At 40.3% G+C, this 24,830-nt stretch overlaps 1 protein-coding gene across 1 annotated transcript in view; it reads right to left on the reverse strand.

Moving 5' to 3' along the window:
- Window positions 1-10,856: 10,856 nt before the first annotated feature.
- TNIP3 (TNFAIP3 interacting protein 3) overlaps window positions 10,857-24,830 on the reverse strand; it is a 44,359-nt gene continuing 30,385 nt past the window's right edge. The window contains exons 10-11 of the mRNA XM_014478703.2: window positions 21,527-21,587; window positions 10,857-13,600 (exon numbers count right to left, since the gene is read on the reverse strand). Coding sequence (XP_014334189.2) covers window positions 13,569-13,600; window positions 21,527-21,587 — 93 coding nt within the window. The 3' untranslated portion in view covers window positions 10,857-13,568. The remainder of the gene's footprint in view (window positions 13,601-21,526; window positions 21,588-24,830) is intronic.

Here is a 24,830-nt window from a genome sequence, read left to right on the forward strand (position 1 = left end):
TTAAAAGACGCTTATTCCTTGGAAGGAAAGTTATGACCAACCTAGATAGCATATTAAAAAGCAGAGACATTACTTTGCCAACAAAGGTCTGTTTAGTCAAGGCTTTGGTTTTTCCAGTGGTCATGTATAGATGTGAGTGTTGGACTGTGAAGAAAGCTGAGCACCGAAGAATTGATGCTTTTGAACTGTGGTGTTGGAGAAGACTCTTGAGAGTCCCTTGGACTGCAAGGAGATCCAACCAGTCCATGTTAAAGGAAATCAGTCCTGAATATTCATTGGAAGGGCTGATGCTGAAGCTGAAACTCCAGTACTTTGACTACCTCATGCGAAGAGTTGACTCATTGGAAAAGACCCTGATGCTGGGAGGGATTGGGGGCAGGAGAAGGGGACAACGGAGGATGAGATGGCTGGATGGCATCACCGACTCGATACACATGAGTTTGAGTAAACTCTGGGAGTTGGTGATGGACAGGGAGGCCTGTTGTGCTGAGATTCATGGGGTTGCAAAGAGTCGAACACGACTGACTGGACTGACTGACTAATCCAGATATTGGGGATCATAGATGTGTTCTACTTCGCTATCAGAAAGCAAAAGAACTTAGATATGGCCTAACAATAGATCACTTCAAAATTTCCAAATGATCCTTTAAAATGAAATCATAGACTGAGGTTGGCAAAAATAAGAACTGAAAATATGTAAGGATCATTACGATAGCAAATAGCCAAGCCAGGCTCAGAAATGTGCAAATTAGCTGCTACCATATTGCTGAAAAGGCACTTTTTTCTTTACTTACGTTATATTATAAAAAATTAAAAAGTTATATTATTATTATATTTTCTTATCATGTTAAAGTTTTGTAAACCTTTTTGATAGTGACAAAATAGCTTACAAATTAAAAATTTATTAAATAAATATTAAACATATGAGCCAATTGTTCACCATATTTGATGTGTATGTGTTTTCCTAGTTTAAGTTTACATATTTATGCTATTTAAAAATATTTAAATATATTACATGTTAATACCACATATGATATTGTGGTGTCCACATGATTATGATTGCATTTGTAGACCAAATCTATGGATGTTTTTAGTTGTTCCTTTCTTCTATTATGTTCAATATCACTTTTAAGGTTTTTACCTCTCAATTCATCTAGAATATATTCTTCAGCTACAATGTAACTTGCAAAACATGTTTTAAAGATATGCTGTAGCTATATGGATATTATAGATATATAGATGCTGTAGCTGTACACACATGAGCATCTGCAATGGTATAAGACTTCAGCAGCTACATCGGTTCTCACCATTGTCTCTTCACAACGTGAGGATCCTTTTTGACTGCTGGGAGCCAGTCTGGCTCAGAGAGCTGCTCTCAGCCGTGTGGAAGGTTTAGGATTAGAGGCCTGACCCTGTCAGGGAAGACCACGTGGTCCAACACTGCGGTTGCTGGGTCGGTTGAGGCAGGTTCTTAGCCAAGAAATATCTTCAAAAAACCAAAGACAGTAATTTCAAGTGGATGAAAAATTGAAGAAAGAAGAGAAGCTTTTTTTCTTAAGAAAGCTTGAAAAGAGTGGAAAAAGAAAGCCCAGTGATTTCAAGTGAAGAATCAGAGCAGAGGGAGCCCCTTTCTGTGTGGACTTTCAGAGCTAATAAAATGCTAGTAAGGAACACAGAGAAGCATCTTAGGCCGTGAAATGTGCGCTAAGACAGAAACTTTGAAAAAGTACTTGATGACCGTTATCCCATAAAGAGCCATCACAGATGACCTTTCTCAGAAAAGCGTTCCCTGCTGGCTTGGTTGATGATTATGACATAGTTATGTACGGGCTGCTAATTTACAAAGAGGACCTGAATGCTTCAGACAGTGACACTTGAGAATAAGGAACTTCTGGCTGTAATGTTCCTGGAGTTCCCAGTGAAGGGAAGGTGATTGGTTTTGCTCCTGCAGTGTCAGAGGATGGATGTTCTTTGAGGTCATCCTTTCTCCATTTCACTAATAAACCCTCTTTCTGCTAACTGCCTCCTTCCCCTTGTCAAAGTCTAGTAAAATCAGAAGATTGTGAAGAGGTCAGTTTAGTAAGAATGGGAGAACAGTGTTTTAAAGCTCACCACACTCTGAGTTCCTCTTCTTAGTCTAGCAATTCTCAATCCCAGGATGTGTAAATGCCACACTGGCATGACTGTCGCTAACTTTTACAAGCTGCCGTGTAACATCCTTACAATCATTGCTTATAAAGAATTTGCAATACACTCAGGTGGCATGTTTATTGGTGCAAAAGAACTTTCAGAAAGTTATCAGGAGAAAAAAACCCCACCAAGTTCAGTGCTCTTTCTACAAAATTTGCTCACTCATTACATTCTTACTTGATAAAAGTGAATCTCTTACAAGACCTCAGATAAAAGCTTGTAAACTATCTCAACTATTCCTATTGGGAAGAAAACTTATTTTTACCTGATTTGTTTTCATTTTACTGGAAAGCAATCAGTGGAGGGCGAAGGAAATAGATGCTGAATTATTTGGTAACAAAGCAAGAATTAGTGTCTAAAGGTAAATTAAACATTTGCTAAATAATGTTAATGATAATTTCTTTTGAAAAACATATGATAAACCTGGAAAAATTAAATGTATGAATATAAATAAAATTTATATCAGAAACATTGAACTGTCACTTCCTCATAGATAAAAATTCATTTTAACTTTGTAAATTATCTTAGTGACTAATCCATATCCTGGGGTCAACTTTAATGTTTTATGAGAAATATACACACACCATACTGTTTGTTAGAGCCCTATTAAACTAAGAATACTATAAAAATAAATTAAAACCTAGTTATCCTTTTGGGGAAAACAGGTCTACATTGCTAATTATTGAAATAATACATTTTGATAAAAATCTTACAAAATTTTACTAGCGTATTTGAACATCATTATAGTTTGCTCAATTTAAATTGCCAAATTTTGACTGTCTCCTGTGATTTATGGAAGGAAGAGAATATTTATACCTTCTAGAGACATTGAAGGGCCAAGGAATAGGTTGGAAATTAAAAGGAGATTTAGTCTCCCCTGGCGTCAATGTATTCTCCCCACAGCTGCTAGAATATTTTTCCTTAGACCTCAGAAACAACAGGAACTGCCTCGGGTTGATATTACCCTCCCATCATGCCACACACAGTACAGTTTTATGCAAACAAAAGAAATTTTCAGTAAAATGACACTGATAAATAATAGCATTCAAAATAGATAATTATCAAGATGTGAGTTAGGGTATGTGTAGAACTGGCCAAATGTCAAAAAATGTGTTGATGACAGAAAATTTTGAAACCATCAGGAATTTTACCTTACCTTCTCATTGAGGAGCTGCACTGTATTTGAATTAATGTTTTGCTACAGAATAACTCAAAGCTTACAATGCTGGAGTTTAACTTTGCTGGAATGTAGCACCATCATGTCACTGATTTTTAAAGCAGAACCCATTCGGTATAGTGCTTTCACAAAGGAATACTATTTCCTATAATTTATTTATTAACAACCTATTAAAATGTAATTATCAGTTATATACAAGCAGGTACTTCATTGAAAGAAATAAGGAAATTAGAATGGGCTTTGGTGGTTTTCTTTCATTGGAACTTTTCCCAAAGTTGCTTCATTAAAGTATTTTCTTAAGGGACTTTGTCAGATTTTGGAGGAAATTCAAATGAATAATTGTATTTTATTTGTATTACAGTGTTTTCCACTTTAAAATATATTAAAATGTACTGTGCAATCGTCCTAGGTAATATTTTGTCAGACTTGGAAGCATAACATTTGAATTAACTCATCTCATTATATTAAGGCTACCACCAATGCTACTTTTGATTTTCTAAAATATAATAAAGAAAAAGCAATTGGATATGTACATATATTCTTCACAAGACCATGGACTTAAACTCTGAGCTTTATCTTCCGCATCTGTGGTTAAGATTCTTTTGTTTCAAACCAGAGAAACTAACTCTGGCTGACTTAAAGAACTGATTGGAGAGATATGGGTTGCTGACATGAATAACAGGGAAGTTGTAGAGCATGGTCAATCTTAAGGGGCCAATAGAGCAGCTACTGCCTCCTCAAGGCACTCTGCTGGCTTGAAGATCAAATTCCAGCAAAGGAGAGTGCAACTGGCCTGGTTTGGATCACAAGGTTGTTCCTTGTCTAGGACAGGACAGGACACTTTTGATCAAACTGGGTCCAGTGGAGAAAAAAATAATTTTCCTAAATGATATTAATGCAGTATTCCAAAAACAAAATGGAAAATTTGTTTGGAAATCAAGGACAGAGACTGAATACTAAGTGCAAAAATGCAGAAGAGAAAGTAAAATAAAAATAATAAGGCAAAAAGCTATAGTAGAGGCAAGGCAGGCTACCTAAGTACTGGATAGGAACCTGTAGTGGGATGCTATGAACTCAACCCCTGTGACCCAAAAAATGTTCAGAACAGACTGTGCAAACCATGGGAAACTCATGGCAGGGATCAGATTACTTGTGGATCCTGCAAGAGGTTCGAAATTTCATATCCAGGCTTACGTACAGAGTGACATGAGGCTTGGAGGTCACTGTGAGCTGGTAAAACAGAGATGGCAAAATAGAGTCATCACAGAGGGTTATGAAGTTCACAGAAGCTGAGTGTTTTGGTCAAACTCAGAGTTACTATGCTGTGTGTCAGAGGTTTAAAAATAACCATGATACCTCTCTCTAGGAGCAAGGGAAACAGACACATAAACAGTAGTTTATAAAAGACTGTTACTAGTCTAATGCATGAAGCAGGTGTGGGTGGGGTCATAGAAGAGGAAATGAGCAAGACCAGTGGCAGACTTCTCTAAGGGAGGCTCTGTGAGAGCAGGAAGGGGGCCACTGATGGTTGGCAGTGGGAGGATGCTCCAAGAAGAATTGTTTGGGTGTGAATTGTCTTGGAAGCCATAATGAGGATTTCTGTGCTATACTACAGGCCATTTTTTTTTTTTAAGCATTTTAAAATCAATTCAGTTCAGTCACTCAGTCATGTTTACCTCTTTGCGACCCCATGGACTGCAGCATGCCAGGCCTCCCTGTCCACTACCAACTCCTGGAGTTTACCCAAAACCACGTCCATTGAGTTGGTGATGCCATCTGGCCATCTCATCCTCTGTTGTCCCCTTCTCTTCCCATCTTCAATCTTTCCCAGCATCAGGGTCTTTTCAAATGAGTCACCTCTTCCCATCAGGTGTCCAAAGTATTGGAGTTTCAGCTTCAGCATCAGTCCTTCCAATGAACACCCAGGACTGATCTCCTTTAGGATGGACTGGTTGGATCTCCTTGCAGTTCAAGGGACTCTCAAGAGTCTTCTCCAACACCACAGTTCAAAAGCATCAAGTCTTCGGCGCTCAGCTTTCTTTATAGTCCAACTCTCACATCCATACATGACTACTGGAAAAACCATAGCCTTGACCAGATGGACCTTTGTCGGCAAAGTAATGTCTCTGTTGTCTTGGCTGGTCATAACTTTTCTTCCAAGGACCAAGTGTCTTTTAATTTCATGGCTGCAGTCACCATCTGCAGTGATTTTGAAGCCCCCCAAAATAAAGTCTGACACTGTTTCCACTGTTTCCCCATCTATTTGCCATCAAGTGATGGGACCAGATGCCATGATCTTAGTCTTTTGAATGCTGAGCTTTAAGCCAGCTTTTTCACTCTCCTCTTTCACTTTCATCAAGAGGCGTCTTAGTTCCTCTTCACTTTCTGCCATAAGGCTGGTATCATCTGCATATTTGAGGTTATTGATATTTCTCCTGGCAATCTTGATTCCAGCTTGTGCTTCATCCAGCCCAGCATTTCTCATGAGGTACTCTACATACAAGTTAAATAAGCAGGGTGACAATATACAGCCTTGACATACTCCTTTTCCTATTTGGAAAACTTAGCTGTGGCCACAGGACTGGAAAAGGTCAGTTTTTATTCCATGTTGTTCCATGTCCAGTTCTAACTGTTGCTTCATGACCTGCATACATATTTCTCAAGAGGCAGGTCAGGTGGTCTGGTATTCCCTTCTTTCAGAATTTTCCACAGTTTATTGTGATCCACACAGTCAAAGGTTTTGGCATAGTCAATAAAGCAGAAATAGATGTTTTTCTGGAACTCTCTTGCTTTTTTGATGATCCAGCAGATGTTGGCAATTTGATCTCTGGTTCCTCTGCTTTTTCTAAATCCAGCTTGAACATCTGGAAGTTCACGGTTCATGTATTACTGAAGCCTGGCTTGGAGAATTTTGCGCATTACTTTACTAGAGTGTGAAATGAGTGCAATTGTGTTGGAGAAGGAAATGGCAACCCACTCCAGTATTCTTGCCTGGAGAATCCCAGGGACAGAGGAGCCTGGTGGGCTGCTGTCCATGGGGTCACACAGAGTGGGACATGACTGAAGCAACTTAGCAGCAGCAGTGTGGTAGTTTGAGCATTCTTTGGCATTGCCTTTTTTTGGGATTGGAATGAAAACTGACCTTTTCCAGTCTTGTGGCCACTGCTGAGTTTTCCAAATTTGCTGGCATACTGAGTGCAGCACTTTCACAGCAAATAGTGCACACCTTTAATCAAATAACAAAAGATAGAGCTCTTAATTAAAAGATGTGTGTGTCAGTAGCTTTGGTATTTTGAAATTGTGGTCATGAAGTCCCCTGGCACAATCCTAAGAGCCACCACTAGGAACAATAGAAAGACTAGTTAGTGCTCAGGGCCAGGGACCCTCTACCTGATCCAGAGAGAAGTTCCAAAGCCTTCTGATAGACATGGAAACAGAGCCTTCTTTAAGAGCTCGGTTGTTGTTCAGTCGCTCAGTCGTGTCTGACTGTTTGTGACCCCATAAAGTGCAACACACCAGGGCTTCCCTGTCCTTCACCATCTCCTGGAGCTTGCTCAGTTGGATCTCTTGCAGTCAAGGACTCTCAAGTCTTCTCAACACCACAGTTCAAAAGCATCAATTCTTGGTGCTCAGCCTTCTTCACAGTCAACTCTCACATCTCCCTTGACTGCAAGGAGATCAAACCAGTTAATCCTAAAGGAATTCAGTCCTGAATATTCATTGGAGGACTGATGCTGAAGCTGAAACTCCAATACTTTGGCCCCCTGATGTGAAGAACTGGCTCATTTGAAAAGACCCTAATGCTAGGAAAGATTGAAGACAGGAGGAGAAGGGGATTACAGGGGATGAAATAGTTGGATTGCATCACTGACTCAATGGACATGAGTTTGAGCAAGCTCCAGGAGATGGTGAAGGACAGGGAAGCCCTGGTGTGTTGCACTTTATGGGGTTACAAACAGTCAGACACGACTGAGCGACTGAACAACAACCGAGCTCTTAAAGAAGGCTCTGTTTCCATGTCTATCAGAAGGCTTTGGAACTTCTCTCTGGATCAGGTAGAGGGTCCCTGGCCCTGAGCACTAACTAGTCTTTCTATTGTTCCTAGTGGTGGCTCTTAGGATTGTGCCAGGGGACTTCATGACCACAATTTCAAAATACCAGAGCCCTACCACTTTTACTGGGCTGCCAGTCCCAGGGACATGGGAGCCTGGTGGGCCGCCATCTATGGGGTTGTACAGAGTCGGACACGACTGAAGCGACTTAGCAGCAGCAGTAGCAAAGAGTGAAATATAAGCTATCTGATTCATTATTTGAAATCTATTATTTCCACTTTTTCCCTCCCCTTCTGTTCTCTGTGAGTGTACGTGAGTTGCATACAGATTTATTTTTCACCAACATGAATTCTATTCCCGAAGCAATTTCAGAAAATGGTGACAAAAAATAATCTTTAGTACATAATGGGCTTCCCCAGTGGCGCTAGTGGTAAAGAACCCTCAAGCCAATGTAGGAGATGTAAGAGACGCAGGTTCGATCCCTAGGTCTAGAAGACCCCCTTATCTAATAGTGTCTTCACTGATCTCCCCAAGTCTCTTATTGTGCACTCATGTGCATGTGAGGGATGTCAGAGAAAAGAAGTCAGGTACCCCGGCTGGACGGGGAGGGTAGCTCAGTTGGAGCAGGATTGGGATGATCCACAAGACTGATCTATCTCATTTATCAGAAGCAGAAGCTCAGGGCCCAGTGTTGCCAAAAGAAAAAAAAGTAAGCTGCTCCTGGAGAGGTTAGGAGGGATGCAGGGTTAGGTCTCCGGCTGACATTTGAACTACAGGGGTAGCGTAGGTGAGAGCTGATGCAAGTATGAACAGATGTTGAGAGTGAAGGATCTGGAGAGGAGCAGAGAGATTCGAGTGACATGGGGGCAGTGAAATGGGCAGCTAGAGGAGGCAGAGGGGAGAGGCGCTGCTATTTCAGAGGCCTCTGGTTTGTGGGACCAGATGAATGGCAATTCTGTAGATGAAAATCAGGTATAGAAGACAGAGTGGGTTTAGAAGGGAAGATGTCATTCCTCACAGTTTGCAAAGTGTTAGGCTCTTAATTAGGAACCAGGAGAGGGATCTGGATTGAGAAATAGGAATCTAGAGACCCCATATAAGAGAGAACTTGAGATCATACTGTTGACATGCAGGCTAGCATCCATCTTGCCTCTTTCAAACTTCAGTTACTTAAAAGGAACGTGAAATGAGTATGAAAAAAGAAGTAGAGGACACTGAAGGGAAAGACATGTTTTTGATTTAAGTCATTCAGAAGCAGTCAGGAAACAGGAAGACATTAGAGCCTCCACCCAGGACAGAGAGAAAGAACCTATGGAAGTTAAACAGAATCAAAGGAGGAGAGAAGGCATAAGTCTCAACCTTTACATGCTGCTGCTGCTGCTTCTGCTAAGTCGCTTCAGTCGTGTCCGACTCTGTGCGATCCCATAGACGGCAGCCCACCAGGCTCCCCCGTCCCTGGGATTCTCCAGGCAAGAACACTGGAGTGGGGTGCCATTGCCTTCTCCTCCTTTACATGCTAGATTCTGTTTAATGCCGTATCCCTTGCTAGAAATGCAGTCTCAGCGTAGGTGGACCCTGAGAACTCGCACACGTGTTCTCAGCCCCCCTTCCAGGGCAGGTGGACGATAAGGACTGAGCATGGCAAAGGCATGTGAAGGGACCCACTGAGTAGCTTCACCAGCAGGAAGCCCACCCTCCTGCCTGCAGAGGGGTGTCTCAGCGGAGGGGGCCTCATGCTTGCCAGCTGCCTGTGCGTCTGTGTTGGCCGATGTGGGCTGTCATCCGGGGGCTGCAGAGGAGCAAGAAGGGAGCTGAGAGGCTTCCCTGCAGATGTGCAAACGGGCTCACCAGGCCGCCCCAGCACACTCCCCCCCAGTCAAGGGCAGATTCCAGAAAGTCGGTTCACAGGAGGGATTCTCCCAGCCAATTAATTCTCGGTAATAAATTAAGGGCATTGGGAAGCCCTATGGGTTGGGTTTAGTTTACCCAAGTCGTTACTTCATGAACCTCATAAATTGGGCTCTTCTTTTGGATATTGGAATGGAATAAAGTGGAAGAAGAGCAGAGAGAAATTATTTTAACTTCTGAGTTCAGGACACAAATTAGTGAGACTCACACCTTTCCACAAACATTAAATTCCCCTCATATAACTTGCAATTACTGACAAGTTAATTGGTTTTAGACCTCAATGTTATCACTTCCTGTAGGAAGCATAAGATAGAGTTTGTCAATATTCCTGGAAAATATACACATGCAAGCATTTGAGGCAAATGGAAATAAATAGCTTTATTATGGAAAATTTTCCATTTGAATCTATCTACCCAACCACAGACAGAGAAACCGGAGGCCCACAGTGTTGCCTGGAAGGATGGGGAGGCAGAGGTGGGGTGTGTGTGTGTGTGTGTGTGTGTGCGCGCGCATGTGCACACGTGCCTGTAGTGTCTGTGGGTGTGTGTATGGCATGTGTGTATTAGCAGAACTTTCCTTTTTTTATGGAACCACAAAGGCTGGAGGTGTAACTGTTTCCTCATAATACCATTCTCCCTTGGAGAGGAGACTGATGAAAGTGAAGAGGTATATATACAAAAAAGAAAGTAGGCAAGAGAAATCATTTCTAAAATTATTGAAAAGTAAAAGTTAGGATTATAGCAAGTATTTTTCTTTTCTTTTGAGCTTGTACTTGAAGCTTAAGCCAGATCACAGTAGAGTTGCAGCAGCAATGCAACTGATTTTATATCTTCCCAGGATGTAATATCATGCAGGTGATCAGGAAGATCAATATAAAAGTGAGAGATGAGACAAGGCAAAGAGATCTTACACTGGGGAGAGTAATGGCTGCTAAATGAGTCTGTCCTCCCTTCAGACATGGACTCAATCAAAATTAGTGCAGAGAGAAAGAAGCGTGAGATATGTTGAGCTGCCTGGACATTGCTTAAAACAAGTGGGTATTTAAAGAATAATCGTTAAATTTAATGGTGGAATTGGGAGATATATGTCTTTTAGATTCAATTCTACCAGTGACTGAGGTATGTGAAAAAGTGTCAGTGTGTGAAAGCAACCCACAAGGCCCATAGTTGTACCTTTAATGCATTTTAACATTAAACGTTTATTTTTCTTTTTCTATGTAGGAGCTTACATGAGATAATTCTCTTTACTCAGGGGGTAGCATAAATTCTATACAATATGTAGCATTTTTATAAAAATATTTTCTCCTAAGAAATATGCTCTCGTACTGCCACTTGATGAAGACCAAAAGAACTGTAAAACAAGTGGAACTTGCTGGAATAATTTAGAAGCAGGATTAGAGCATGCACAGAACCGGGCAGCCCTGGAGAAGATTTGAATCCTGGCTCTGTCATTTTCTTGCCACATTTTGATCAATCACCTGTAGCAAGAGGATCATTATGCCTCTTCTGCTTGGTGATGGAGCTCAGTAAATGAACTAAGGAAAATCATCTGGAAGATATCCCATGCTTAATAATATTAGAAATTTAGTCTGAAATAGTCTTTTCTGCAGATAAGGAAAGTGAAGTTAAAAACCTCTGAGCCCGTGAGTGAGCATTAGAAGCTGGCCCCACTCCCAGACCCAACTAGGCTCCAAGGAAGGTCTTCTGACATCACCCCACAACCATGACAAAGTGAATATGCTTTTCTTTTAATGTGATACCTTCAAGTCAAAGATCAAATTCTCTGTGATCATTGAAAATCTAAAATATGCCTGGTCTTACTTTTCCAAAGCAAGGGACACTGAGACTGTGAGCTGTGACTTCCTCTGCTTTCGAAGGAACAAGGCTATTCCTCATGGAGTTTCTAACATTGTGTGTGATAAAGAAGCAAGTGCATAGCCTAGGGGTATGACCCTCACAAGGAGTCCCCTAATGATTCAGGGAGAGGGACAGGAGGGGCTGGCTGGCTTGCAGATGAGGGGTGTGGAAGTCGGTCTCGGATTTGCAGTAGTACTCTGAGCAAGGGTCCTCTTTGTACTTTTGCCGTCACCCACTGGGAGTTCAAAAGAAATTAGGTCTCACCTAAACTGGATTTTCTCCCAGTACATTAGCATTTGTAAAATCTTGCCAATGTTTGGCAACTTGCTAATTAGTAATAGGATATCTTCACTAAATTAAATCATGTATTATTGCTGCTGAATTGACCTATAACAAGCCAATCAAGGAGTACTTCTTGTATATAGGTTCAATTTTTATTCTGGTCGGAACACCTCAGTTAGCAAACATAATCCAATACTAGAAGTTGGATTACAATGACTTTTTAACTAATTCAAGGAAATGGGAATTTACAAAAATATAGCAAAATGTTAGGAAGCAACTGTTGTTTTTCTGATTCACTTACACTCAAGTATTGGCCAGGAATGATTTGTCTCTTTAACAAGTAGTAGAAAAAACAAAGCTTTAGTAAAACAAAGCTTTAGTAAGGAAAGGATAATTCTTTCTCAAGAATCATTAAGAATTAAGCAACCAAAGACTGAGGTTGAAAGTATTTTACTTCATAAGACCCTTTAATCTTCCTATTATACAAAGCTTCAAGTATTTTCAGAAGTTTAAGTAGAAAACATTGAGCTGGAATTAAGCAGAATAACATCTGGAAGTTGGAGCTAGATACTCCCACGTGTATCTCTGGATTATTTATTTGACTGCAGCTTCAACTGATGCTCCTGGTGTTCTTTAGATATTTAGAGAAATACAGATATTCATGAATCTCACACTCTTGCTTTACACCTCCTCACAAAGAGGATCTCCAGTTGGTCCTAACAGAATCATTATTAAATGGATGAACTTAGTATTTTTAAATCTCTTTAATCTTTAGGGAGGCTTCCCTGGTGGTTCAGATGGTAAAGAATCCTCTTGAAATGCAGGAGACCTGGTTTCAATTCCTAAGTTGCGAAGATCTCCTGGAGGAGCGCATGGCAGCCCACTCCAGTTTTCTTGTTGGAGAATCTCCATGGACAGAGAAGCCTGGTGGGCTACAGTCCTTGGGGTCGCAAAGAGTCAGACATGACTGAATCACTAAGCAGAGCACAGCACAGCACAGCATACCTGTAAATATTGTTGATCTGTGTTTGCTGAAAAGTTCTCAAAGGATTGAATTTGGGGGTTCCCAGGTGGCATTAGAGGTAAAGAACCCACCTGCCAATGCAGGAGACGTAAGAGATGCGGGTTCAATCCCTGGGTTGGAAAGATCCCCTGGAGGAGGAAATGGCAACTTACTCCAGTATTCTTGCCTGGAGAATCCCATGGACAGATGAGTCTGGCAGGCTATCAGACTTAGCACAATCTTTAGACATCTGTCATGTAACTGTATAATTTAACTGCAATAAAATTTGGATACATCTGTTTTCCATTTTAATTAGTTTGAGAAGACAGAGTTATGCTTTTTGTTAGTAATTATGTAAATACACAGGAAGAAAACAGATTTAACTGCAAATTCATGTATTTTTGAACTACTTCTCTAAATACATATGTACACAGCAAAGCCATCACCATCACATTAGGATTTTATCCTTCATAATCTAGTCCACCTAAAACTGAAGTAGGCTCACAATTTCTCATCTTAAATGATTTGTTTATAGTTTCAAGTTTACTATTTTCTTTAGGTTGAATCCATTTAAGAAAGTATATACACCTCTTCAATTCTGTTTCTAGGTTCACTGAGGTGAACAGTCATGAACATAGCATCTAGATAAACTGGCTGAAGACCTAAGCCTCTACAAAAATAATGGGAACAATGTTAAAATTTTATAACTGCAGAAACTTTTCCCCCAGGGAACACATTTAAATCAACACACAATATCACTGCATCACAAATGGAGCTGAAAAATCATGAAATCATTCCTGAAAGTCCAACAGCAATATACTGAAGAGAGTTTCGAGGCATCACCCATAATTCATCAGCCAAATCTCATTTCCAGGAAACTGGAAGCTGTGATAGGCTGTAAATTCTGGCTCCTTGGACTCGATCAGGATCTCAGCTGTCTCAGCCTCATCCTCCATTCCTGCCAAGGGGAGCCATTCCTGGGCATTCGTAGTGAAGGCGGGGTGTGCAGCGGTGGCAGTCACGAGCCCCAGCAAGCACCGGGCGGAGGGCCCTCCCCCAAGCTGTCCCCGGCCTGTGTGCTCCTCCGCCGGTGTGTGCGTCTACTGACTGGCTTTCTTTTCTGAGGGGAGACCTATGGAAACCAAAGGGAAAATGCTTCAGATTGAAAATTAAAGATTCATTTCTTTTCTTCTGGCTTAGGGCTAACATAAACTTTGAGGCTGGCAAGAAAAGAAATACTTTATTCATGAGCCCCCACAAGTTTACACTGCGAAATCAAGAGGTGGCAAATGGAGGGTTATTGTTTTCAACATTGACATATGCGTACTATTTCCTGAAATCACTTGTGGCCTAGTTCTGATCATGCCTGAGGAGGAATGCTCTGGACTACTCCTCATTCTTGCTAGCATTTTTGTGGCTCTGGCATTTGCTTATGAAAGTGAGTTATATATGTTACTATTAGGTTCAGTACTCAACCCACAGAGAGATAATTGCCAAATACACTACTTTAAAAATATGATACTGGGTGCATTATTGCCAAGGCCATAGAAAAGATCAGAGTTGGTAAGATGTAAATGCATATCATGAAAACCAATATGAAAAATTTGGAATTTTAGTAGGAGCAGGAAAAAATGCCACAAACGATTGCCATAGGGAAGATAAAGAAGTTTACTCATGGCAACAGAATTAAAAAATCATATGAATGCCAAGAAATGGAGTTTTCTTGATTGATGATAACGATTTAGTATGCTAAATGTTTTATGTTTGCTGCCCTGCATTTGGCATTTCAAATATATGCTAAACTAACATTTTAGTAACAGGAAGATGAAAAGTTACTTTTTCCATGTTTAAGAAATATTTTTCTGAGAACTGTGGTCATTATATAAAAAAATATCCACTGGAAACCACAAATCTTATAGAAGAAAACATAGGCAGAACTTCTTTGACATAAATCATAGCAATATTTTTTTTGATCTGTCTAAGGCAAAGGAACAAAAGCAAAACTAAACAAATGGGACATAATTAAACTGGAAAGCATTTGCGCAGCAAAGGAAACCTCAACAAAATGAAAAGACAAGCCACTGAATGGGAGGAAAATACTTGCAAATGATTTGAATAACATGGGTTTAAAGCTAACATATATAAATAGCTCATATAACTCAATATTAACAAAAAACAATTGAAAATGGACACAAGACCTGAATAGACATTTTTCCAAAGAAGACAGACATTTGACCCATAGGCACATGAAAAGATGCTCACATCATTAATCATCAAAGAAATGAAAATCAAAACCACAATGAGAAATCAGCTCACACCTGCCCAAATGACTGTCATCAAAAAGACCACAGATAACCAGTGTTGGCAAGGAAGTGGAGAAATGGTAAACCTTGGGCACTGTTGGTGGGAATGTTAGTTGGTATAGCCACCGTGGAAAATGACACAGCTGCTAAGTCGCTTCAGTCATGTCTGACTCTGTGCAACCCCATAGATGGCAGCCCACCAGGCTCCCCCGTCCCTGGGATTCTCCAGGAAAGAACACTGGAGTGGGGTGCCATTGTCTTCTCCGGAAAATGACATAGAAACTCCTCAAAAAAATGAAAAATTGAACTACCATATGATCTAGCAATTCTACTCCTGGGTGTATAGCCAAAGAAAACAAAAGCACTAATTCAAAGTGATATATGTATCCCAAAGTCCATTGCTTATAAAGATTAGTGTTTGTCTAGGAATGTATTTCGGAGAAGGCGATGGCATCCCACTCCAATACTCTTGCCTGGAAAATCCCATGGACGGAGGAGCCTGGTGGGCTGCAGTCTGTGGGGTGGAGAAGATTTGGATGTGACTGAGCGACTTCCCTTTCATTTTTCACTTTCATGCATTGGAGAAGGAAATGGCAACCCACTCCAGGGTTCTTGCCTGGAGAATCCCAGGGGTGGGGGAGCCTGGTGGGCCGCTGTCTATTGAGTCACACAGAGTTGGACATGACTGAAGCGACTTAGCAGCAGCAGCAGGAATGTATTTACTACTTACATTTTCATATGTTCCTGCACATGTTAATGTACTTTTGCATTCTATTTAGTATTCTTGTAGCAAAATCACTTAGTTTACTGATAGGTTGACCTTTGGAGTATTAAAGATGAGGTGGCATTTCTCCTATAACTCTTTTCTAACACTCTAGAAACAGGCATAAAATTATCCATCTCTAAATTTCAATTAATTCTTCTCTATTCACTAAGAAAGTAAAATATTTTATAAAAGAAAAATATTGTTTTGTCCATTGGTATTGAAAATTGTACAATGCATAGTCTCTAAGTTTCTGCTGTTTCTTACATTTCTTGAGTAGTTTTTGCTATTTACACTGGTCCGTTATCTCTTTATACAACTGGGAACTGTAAAAGTCCAACTAATCCAATCCATTTACCAATGTAAAATCACCTGTAACTTTTAAATATAAAAACAGCTATTAAAGACACAAACTGAGAAATATAGATTCTGACTTTCAGGACAGACCATCAGAATTTATTTAAATACAATAGTGCAAAGTATGGTACTACTACATTTTACTTGATATGGCTTAGCGGTTACAATGTGGGCTTTGGAGCTCGACTGTGCGGGCGTGTCTGCGTTCCAGCCATGTGGGGTTCGACAAGTTACATGATCTTTCTGCTCCTCAGTCTCCACGTTTGCAAAACAGGACAACGGCAGTCCTCATTTCACACAGTTGCTATAAGGTTTTGATGAGATAATAAACATAAAGCACCTAAAATAGTTTCTGGCGTATAGTCAGTGTTATAGGGTGAACTGTGCCCTCTTTAAAAGATATGTTTAAGTCCTTACCCTGTAAACATGTCCTTATTTGGGAATAGGGGCTTTGCAGATTAACATAAGGCTATACTGGATTAGCCTAATCCAATATGACTGGTGTCCTTATATATATAAGAAGGGGAAAATCGAGACACAGACACAAAGGGAAGATAGCCACATGAAGAAAATAGACACAGATTCAGATTATGCTGTCCCAACCAGGGAACATCTGGGATGACTAAAAGCTGAAAGACGCAAGGAAGGACCCTCCCCTCCCTGCAGGCTCTAAAGGGAGCTTGACTCTTGTCAACACGTAGATTTCGGACTTCTACTTCTGAGAATAAATTATGTGAGAGCACAAATTTTTGATGCAATAAGACACCTAGTTTGTGGTATTTTGTTATGGTCGTCCTAGGAAACGAATTCAGCCATTATTCTATTAATTACTTATTACTTGACATTGGTAAAGGCCAGTTAGAATGGTTGGGCTTTGATCTTCTGTATTGTAAAGAAATAATGATGTTTGCTTACAATACAACCTTGCATGCCTATGTTCACGCGTTCCAAATATGTAAGGACTGAACAGCTTATTAGACAAACTTTAACTCTACACCATATGAGAATTTTGGAAGGTACAGAAGTGATCAGCATAAAATACAGTCAAAAACCATAGCCTTGTAACATTTCAGAAAGGAGGCAGCAATGTGTTTTCAAGGCTATAGTAACTCTACTGTGCCATAATTGTTTTGGAAACATGGAAATCATTTTGCATTTCATTCTGATAATGGATAAAATGAGATTGAAATATTCTTTGTAAAATCACACATTTAAACAGAAACTGTAACCCATTAACATCTGTGGACTTCAAAGTAGAAAAATGCCATTACTTAATCCTATGCAGAGAAAAAGCCAGGAAACTCTCAAAGATTTGAAAACCTTTATTTAAATCTTTAGCTCTAAAAGATTTGCTTTTCAGTGTGTCCCCAAAGCACTCTAAAATAACCACGGCTGTAACTGAGAGCAAGGCTGAGCCGACGACTGTCCCATGTGTACTAAATACCTGCTGACCTTACTGCTCAGCCAGGGAGCCCTTTCCTGTGTCTCCTCCCGTCTTCAGAGGACCCAGCTCTGGCCCTCCTCCAGCCAGACTCCCCTTCACTAAGGGAGCCTGCCTCCCTTTAGAACAAGCCCCAGCACCTGCAGGTAGACCCACAGGTTCTCTGCCAGGCGACCCTGGGTCTGCTTCCAGGCTCCATGTGGTCCTCTTCTGTTAAGTGAGGGGTATATGGATGAAGTTGGGATATGCCCGCTGGGCTGTTCTCAAATTCACACTCCAGACCCCTCCCAGGGGGAGGGTGAAAGGGCACAGGTGGGGGCACTGCCCAGATCATTCCATGCCACTGTGTTCTGGCACAGAGCTGACTGAAATCTCAGGGTTCTAAAGTTGATACTGGCCTTCCAGCTTCATTTATTAATAGGAAGATCGACATATTTTGGGATTCCTTGGTGGCTCAGATGGTAGAGTCTGCCTGTAATGTGGGCGACCTGGGTTCGACCCCTGGGTCAGGAAGATCCCCTGGAGGAGGGCATGGCAACCCACTCCAGTATTCTAGCCTGGAAAATCCCATGGATGGAGGAGACTGGCCGACTACAGTCCATGGGTCACAAAGAGTTGGACATGACTGAGTGACTTCAATTTCACTTTCTTTTGCACCCACTATACCTTTGAAAAATCAGAAGGCTCCATGTGTAAAAATCAGAGTCACTATTTAAGGTTAAATTATAATAAGAGGAATCACAAAGGAAGATGCTAAGATAAAAATATCCTAAATATATTGGGGTCAGAAAAATAGATCTGTCATGAGCATAAGAAATTAATAAAAACCAAGAACTAGGACAATCTATAAAGCACATGTACTAATTAACATTAATTTAAATATCCATATTTTTAAAAGGATCCTTTTTATTTAAACAAAATATTTAAAGTATTTATTATTTGAGTAAAACTTAGAGCAGTTTTCAGAAATAGTTTCTGTTTATAGATTATCAAAAAGAGTCTCATTTTTCTACTCAATTTTCTTCCTACTGCTTGAATTTTGGTATTTCTGGCCCCAAACACAGGCCATATTGACTAGCACTATATTCTTGAATAGTGGAGAATAAATATATTAGTCATATAATGAGACAATAGAAATATCTTTATAATAAAAAGATTTTAAAACCTATATATTTTAAACAATACCACAAAATTATTTTCAAGCATTCTGAGCAACTGCATTGGTTCTACAAAGCAAAAGGAGCTTTCCAATTAAATGAAACAAAAACTAACAAGAATCATTACTGAAATTAATTAATGGTACATGCAATGTCTGTGACAGGGTGATTTCAGAGCTTCTGCCAAGTCTCAAGACCTGGCTTGACCTTGGAAATAGCATCAGCTTTGGAAACTAGAAGAGGAGCAGGTAGATTTTTAAGTAAGGAGTTTCTCTCTATGATGGTCCTCTGGTCATGATCAACCCTTTCCCTGCTATAGACAAGCCACAGTTAGCTGCAGAGCTGTGTTGGTATGGAGGTCAGGTTTCAAATGGTAATATCCCTTCAGTTTCTGCCAGGACTGCTCAAGCAAGATTTTTATCTTATGACACATTTATTATGCACTTATTCTTAAGTGGGCTCCCCTGGTGGCTCAGTCAGGAAAGAATCCGCCTACAATGTGAGAGACCTGGGTTTGATCCCTGGGCTGCGAGGATCCCCTGGAGGAGGGCACGGCAACCCACTCCAGTATTCTTGCCTGGAGAATCCCATGGGCAGAGAAGCCTGGTGGGCTAAAGTCCATGGGATTGCAAAGAGTTGAACACAACTGAGCGACTAAGCACATTCTTACATAGCACTGTGTCTTTTACCTGTGAGAGTCTAAATGTCGAATGAGAAGCACAGATAATGCACGCTATGACTTCCTAGGAAGAGGAAATTATTGAGGGTTAGGTACTAGTCCCATAACTATCCACGATAAGACCCCAATTGTCATTTTCATATCTATCATTTTAGAAAATGCTTAATATAGCGAGAGAGGTAGGTTTTCAAGGGCACTATAGGATGTGATTCAAAACACAGGTTTGGAAGTCTTAATGTACCTGAAATCTAATTCCAGGGCTAAATCTTCCTAATCAGTTTCCTCATCTGTAAAATGGCCACTTTATAGCATTGTTGTGAAGATTAAAACAATGTTTTAAAAGTACTCAGGTTGCTACATAATAAAGGCTAATTTTTCATTGTAATTTTACATCTGTAGACCATGTCACACAATATGTTTTACATCACAAAGCTCTATATTTCTTACCAAATAGACAAAAATCAGTTGGTCTCACACACTGACTATAAAATTATATATTTGCATATTATTTAGTTTCTGAAGGTCATCACAATTCATTCCTGTTTTATATAGTTATTAGGTTCTAGGATATTTGTCCAAGATGAATATAATAGTGATATATAAATGGCTTCATGATATTATTGAATTTTCTACTGTATAATTTTTTGTCTAGTGATTAAACTCCAACTCAGGAGAAAATGGAGAAGGCAATGGCACCCCATTCCAGTACTCTTGCCTGGAAAATCCCATGGATGGAGGAGCCTGGTGGGCTGCAATCCATGGGGTTGCGAAGAGTCAGACACGACTGAGTGACTTCACTTTCACTTTTCACTTTCATGCATTGGAGAAGAAAATGGCAACCCACTCCAGTGTTCTTGCCTGGAGAATCCCAGGGACAGGGGAGCCTGGTGGGCTGCCGTCTATGGGGTCACACAGAGTTGGTCACAACTGAAGCGACTTAGCAGCAGCAACAGCAGGAGAAAACATGTTTAATATTCATTCCAGATCAATATAATATAAAATGGGAAATTATAATTGGGTGGCAACTCAGCTATTGTATAATAATGGATTTCAAAAACATAGACATTATGCAACAACCATTATGGTTAATAGCATGCTTTTCAATTAAAAGTTCTCCATTAAGACTTGAACCCAAGAACCTCATTAAAGACAATGGTTATATTAGTAGTAGAAAAGAAAAAAGAAAGTACTACAGTTTTCTGATAAATATATAGACATTTTATTATAGAGTTCTCACTCTTTATCTTTCTTCTACATAATGCTACTGTTAGTTGTGGCCTTTACCACTCCCACTGCTTCTGTGTGCAGCTGTCAAGGTTGTGTACTGCACAACTGTAGGGAGCTCTGTTTATGCAGACTACCATGAAAAGCCCCTGGACTTGTGAAGTTCCCAACCGGAGAAACTACATATGGTATCCCTGGCCCCTACTTCCACTCCCTACTGGACTCCTTGTACTGGAAACTAGAATTCTGTGCCCTCAGATATGAACTAAAGGAGAAAACATTTCAAGCATGGCCTGAAACTGGACTATGGCTCGTTTTCAGCTTTTCTAGATGGATTCCAGTATCTGGATACTAACTACTTAAAGAGTTCCAGGTGTGGGTCACGTTGCGATTTTTAAGCATGTAGCAGACATTGCTGAGTTTTGATTGCATGTGATGAGAACAGAAGTGGGATTATGATTATAGCCCAGTTTATTCAGCCCACTTCTGGGTGGCCTCATGAGAGCAGAGAAGCAAGAAGCAGAATGTCTAGCAGGTTCTGAAAAGAAAGAGGAGCGTGATAAACCAGAGAAAAATAAGACAAAAGAGTATTCTTATTTGTGAGTACTTTGTAAGTGACTTTTTACTGTTTTCAAGCACACTTAAGAGTGGGTGTTGTGGGCAACTCTGGCCTAAACTTGGAGTCTGACATTTAGTCATTAGGGAACACGGCCCTAAGCTTTTGGTTTCGTCTGTCTGTCTGTCTGCCAGTGACATTTGAAGCATGTGTCTAGCAACCTCAGCCTGAAAGAGTGATGTGCATCTGCACTTTGTAGTAGAATCACAGAACTTTGTGCTGTTATTGGTATAACAGAGCTCTGCTGGAATCTCTAACCCCAGCTGGAATACTGACTCTGAGACGGAATAGGAACAGAAGTCAGAACTGAGATCCATGCATTTCTGCACTCAAGCATTTTCTTTTTCTAAAGGAGTTTGATTTAACTCCAGGCGCATCATGTTAGAGTTGCGTATGCAACACAACTTTATAATGGGTCCTCCCCAAGTCCAAGTGAATGCATGTCAAGTAAACATCCCCCCCAAAGATCCTATTGAAATGTAAACATGAAAGAATTCTCAATCCAGCTGTGGTCTTACCACTTGCCTTGTGCTGCACATCTGGCGGAAACTGGTCAGGAGCATACCACTGGTCGTCTGGCTGTGTGGAACAATAAACCATTATTATAGCAATATGCGCTGCAAGCCAAACACGGTGGCCTGTTAAAAATATAGCTGTTCTATGTGGCTTTATTACCCAGGCAACACAAAAGTAGTTGCTACCCAAACCTGTTGCTCCCTTATCTCCCTAATCACTGTTGTCATCTCCTGACCCATCCCCTCCTACATCCACTAAGTGTTTGGTCAGAATTTGGGATTCTGACTTTTTTTTTTTTGAAACAGATGTGTTTTGAATATGTGCAGAAGTATAAACACATTTGTAAAAACTTACTATAGCCCATAAATAAAAGAATTTATCATCAACAAATGCTCTTTTTTAAAACCCTCACACAGGAGGTAACAGGAAGACCGAAAGACAAAAATGTCCAAGTTGAATGTTTTCCACTGGTTCAAGGAAGAAATCTCAGCCATGAGGGCATGGCTTATGGAGGCTCAGGATGGGAAAGCAGGGAAAAACTTTCCTTTGGTACTGTTCCTCTGCAGAAACTGTTCTAAATTGCTTACATAGTTTAGACTAGAGAGGCAGTGAGAAGACAGGGCGCACTGGGATTCTTCTCTTGGAATTTCTCCTAGATGTACGCCAATTAAGAACAGCTAGATATTGAACCTCAGGAAACCTGTCAAATGAATTGCAGTGAAATAAATATAAACTATGGGCAGTCCTGGGTGTTCATTGGAAGGCCTGATGTTGAAGCTGAAGCTCCAATACTTTGGCCACCTGATGTAAAGACCTGATTCATTTGAAAAGATCCTGATGCTGGGAAAGATTGAAGGCAGGAGGAGAAGGGGATGCAGAGGATGAGATGGCTGGATGGCATCACTGACTCAATGGACATGACTCTGAGTGAACTCTGGGAGTTGGTGATGGACAGGGAGGCCTGGCGTGCTGCGATTCATGGGGTCGCAAAGAGTCGGACACGACTGAGCGACTGAACTGAACTGATGGGTTTTCCAGGTGGATCAAGTAGTAAAGAATCTGCCTGCCAATTCAGGATGTGGGTTTGATTCCTGGGTTGGGAAGATCCCTTGGAGGAGGACATGACAGCCCACTCCAGTGTTCTTGCTGGGAAAATTCCATGGACAGAGGAACCTGGTGGCTACAACCCATGGGGTTGCAAAGGTCAGACACGACTGAACACAGACAAACAAAATATAAACTATAGACCTGAATTTCAAAATATAGGTCCAAGGCCAGAATATTGTATTTACCCACTTAGAAAAGAGTAGTCTCAGCTTTACCCAGGAGGTTGGTCTGTCTTCCTGCTCCAGATGCTGGTCCCTGCTTCCTCTACCTCTCTCCCCAAGACACAGTGAACACAAAGCTTTTGTTCTATTATTCAATTACCACCTGAAAATAACTCAGGAACATTTTCTCTAACAACCAGCCAATAGGGAGTATTTTACAGGGCTGCCAGACCACTGAAAGTAGCCTAAAATTTCAGTTCCTGACAAGCACCCTGACAAGATGCTAAGAAATACTGGATCTGGTGCAGTCTGACTCCACTTTACCCTCACTCAGACACCTAGGCTCTTGGCTCCTTTTGGTCCATGAAAAAACTAAGAGAGGATATGAGATCATCTCTGTTTTTCATCTCCTCATTTATTTTTAAATGTCTCAAATAACACTGGATAAGTGACGTGAGCCTCAGTTTTATATTCCAGGGCAGCTGCCAAAAGAAGGTGAATATATCATAATTTTACAAACACTATTGCATGGGCTTTAATTCAGGCTTAGAAATAAGCATGAAACATGAAATATTATTTTTAAATGAACTCTAGGAGTTTCTGTAATTTTTATCCTTATACTGAGATTTTGTTTAACTGAATACTGCTTGAAAATGTAGCCATTACATGACTTGGAATCTGGTTTCAAATACAGACCTTTATTTTGTGATGATTTTATGTGATCTGGACTGCCTTATTGCTTGTAATTGATAGGAAAAGACTCATGTGCTTTTGTAGTAGGTGAATTTCTGTCTTCTTGAAGATTTGAAGTATACAGTCATTTTTACTTCCAGGAAAATTTGAATGACTCATTGGTTTTCTAGTTAACCTTCCACAAGAGCATTTCCCCCCAATTCCCTAACCTGTAGACAACTAAACTCCTTAGTAAATTTTTATCTCTTTATGTTTCCCACAATATTAATTTCCTTCTATATTCTGGAAAAAAAAATTAGAATGATAGTTGTGTTTGGAGATTCCCAGAAATGTTTCTAATGAAAAGAAAAAAGTAAGTAAACAGGTAAAGAAAAAAAAATGGAGGGGGGAGAGCAGACAGAAGCAGCAATCATCAGCAACACAAAAAGAACCAAATTCTCATCTGTGCACTGTGTCACACCAGGGTCAAATAAGAGATGCTCATTAAATTCTGACATCCTTCCGCCACCCAAACAGTAATTATCTTCTGATTTGGAAAAGGGCTTTTGAGTCAAAAGCCTCAAATACAAAAAGTGTGAGAAGTTTCAGGCAACTCTGAACTCCTTTACTGTTCTCCTAGGAAAAGCCCAGTTAAAATTTCAGATTCTTTGCATAATCAGAAATATGGTTAATAATAATTAAGGGAAAAGAGATTGTCTGAGCCAATCCAAAATGAAGAAAAACACATGATTTATTTCCTGCATAATGATTCTGTCTATGTAGGCGAAATAGAGAATAGAGACAAATTTCCAGACCATGGGGGAGGGTGGGTGGAATACTGCCATTGAGAAGGAAAGGGAGGGTGTTTTGGGTCTGACTTATTCAGGTTGACTGTTCAAATCAATTCCACTCACAAATAATTGCTTCACTGTTCACTTCATTTTGCCTGGGTAGACACAGCCATAGAAAGCAACTTAAGTGGGTCACTTTTTCTTGAATCCTTTAAGAATACCCTTTCAATTGGAAAATGTCAAAGACTATTTTGCACAGATGTAACCATATTCACAGTAGTTGAATATAAATTTACAACTGAAAAAGGCATCTCCCAGACTGTTTTATTGTGTTCACTTTGCTTTTCTTTATACACAGAAATGTCTTCTTTGGTAGAGTCAGGTGTGTCATTAAAAATGACCCATATCAAATGGTATGTTTGTTCATGGAATTTTAGCTCAATTTGATACCTTTCAGTGAATGTATTCATATCTATATGTCCTGTATATGCAGAGTTTCAAAGATACTTAGAGTGTACATTGACCACTGTAATTCTGCAAATCAGAGGCTAAGATAAATAGAGGCTCTTTTTGTA

This window comes from Bos mutus, chromosome 6, assembly GCF_027580195.1.
Source record: "Bos mutus isolate GX-2022 chromosome 6, NWIPB_WYAK_1.1, whole genome shotgun sequence".
Classification (NCBI taxonomy): Eukaryota; Metazoa; Chordata; class Mammalia; order Artiodactyla; family Bovidae; genus Bos; species Bos mutus.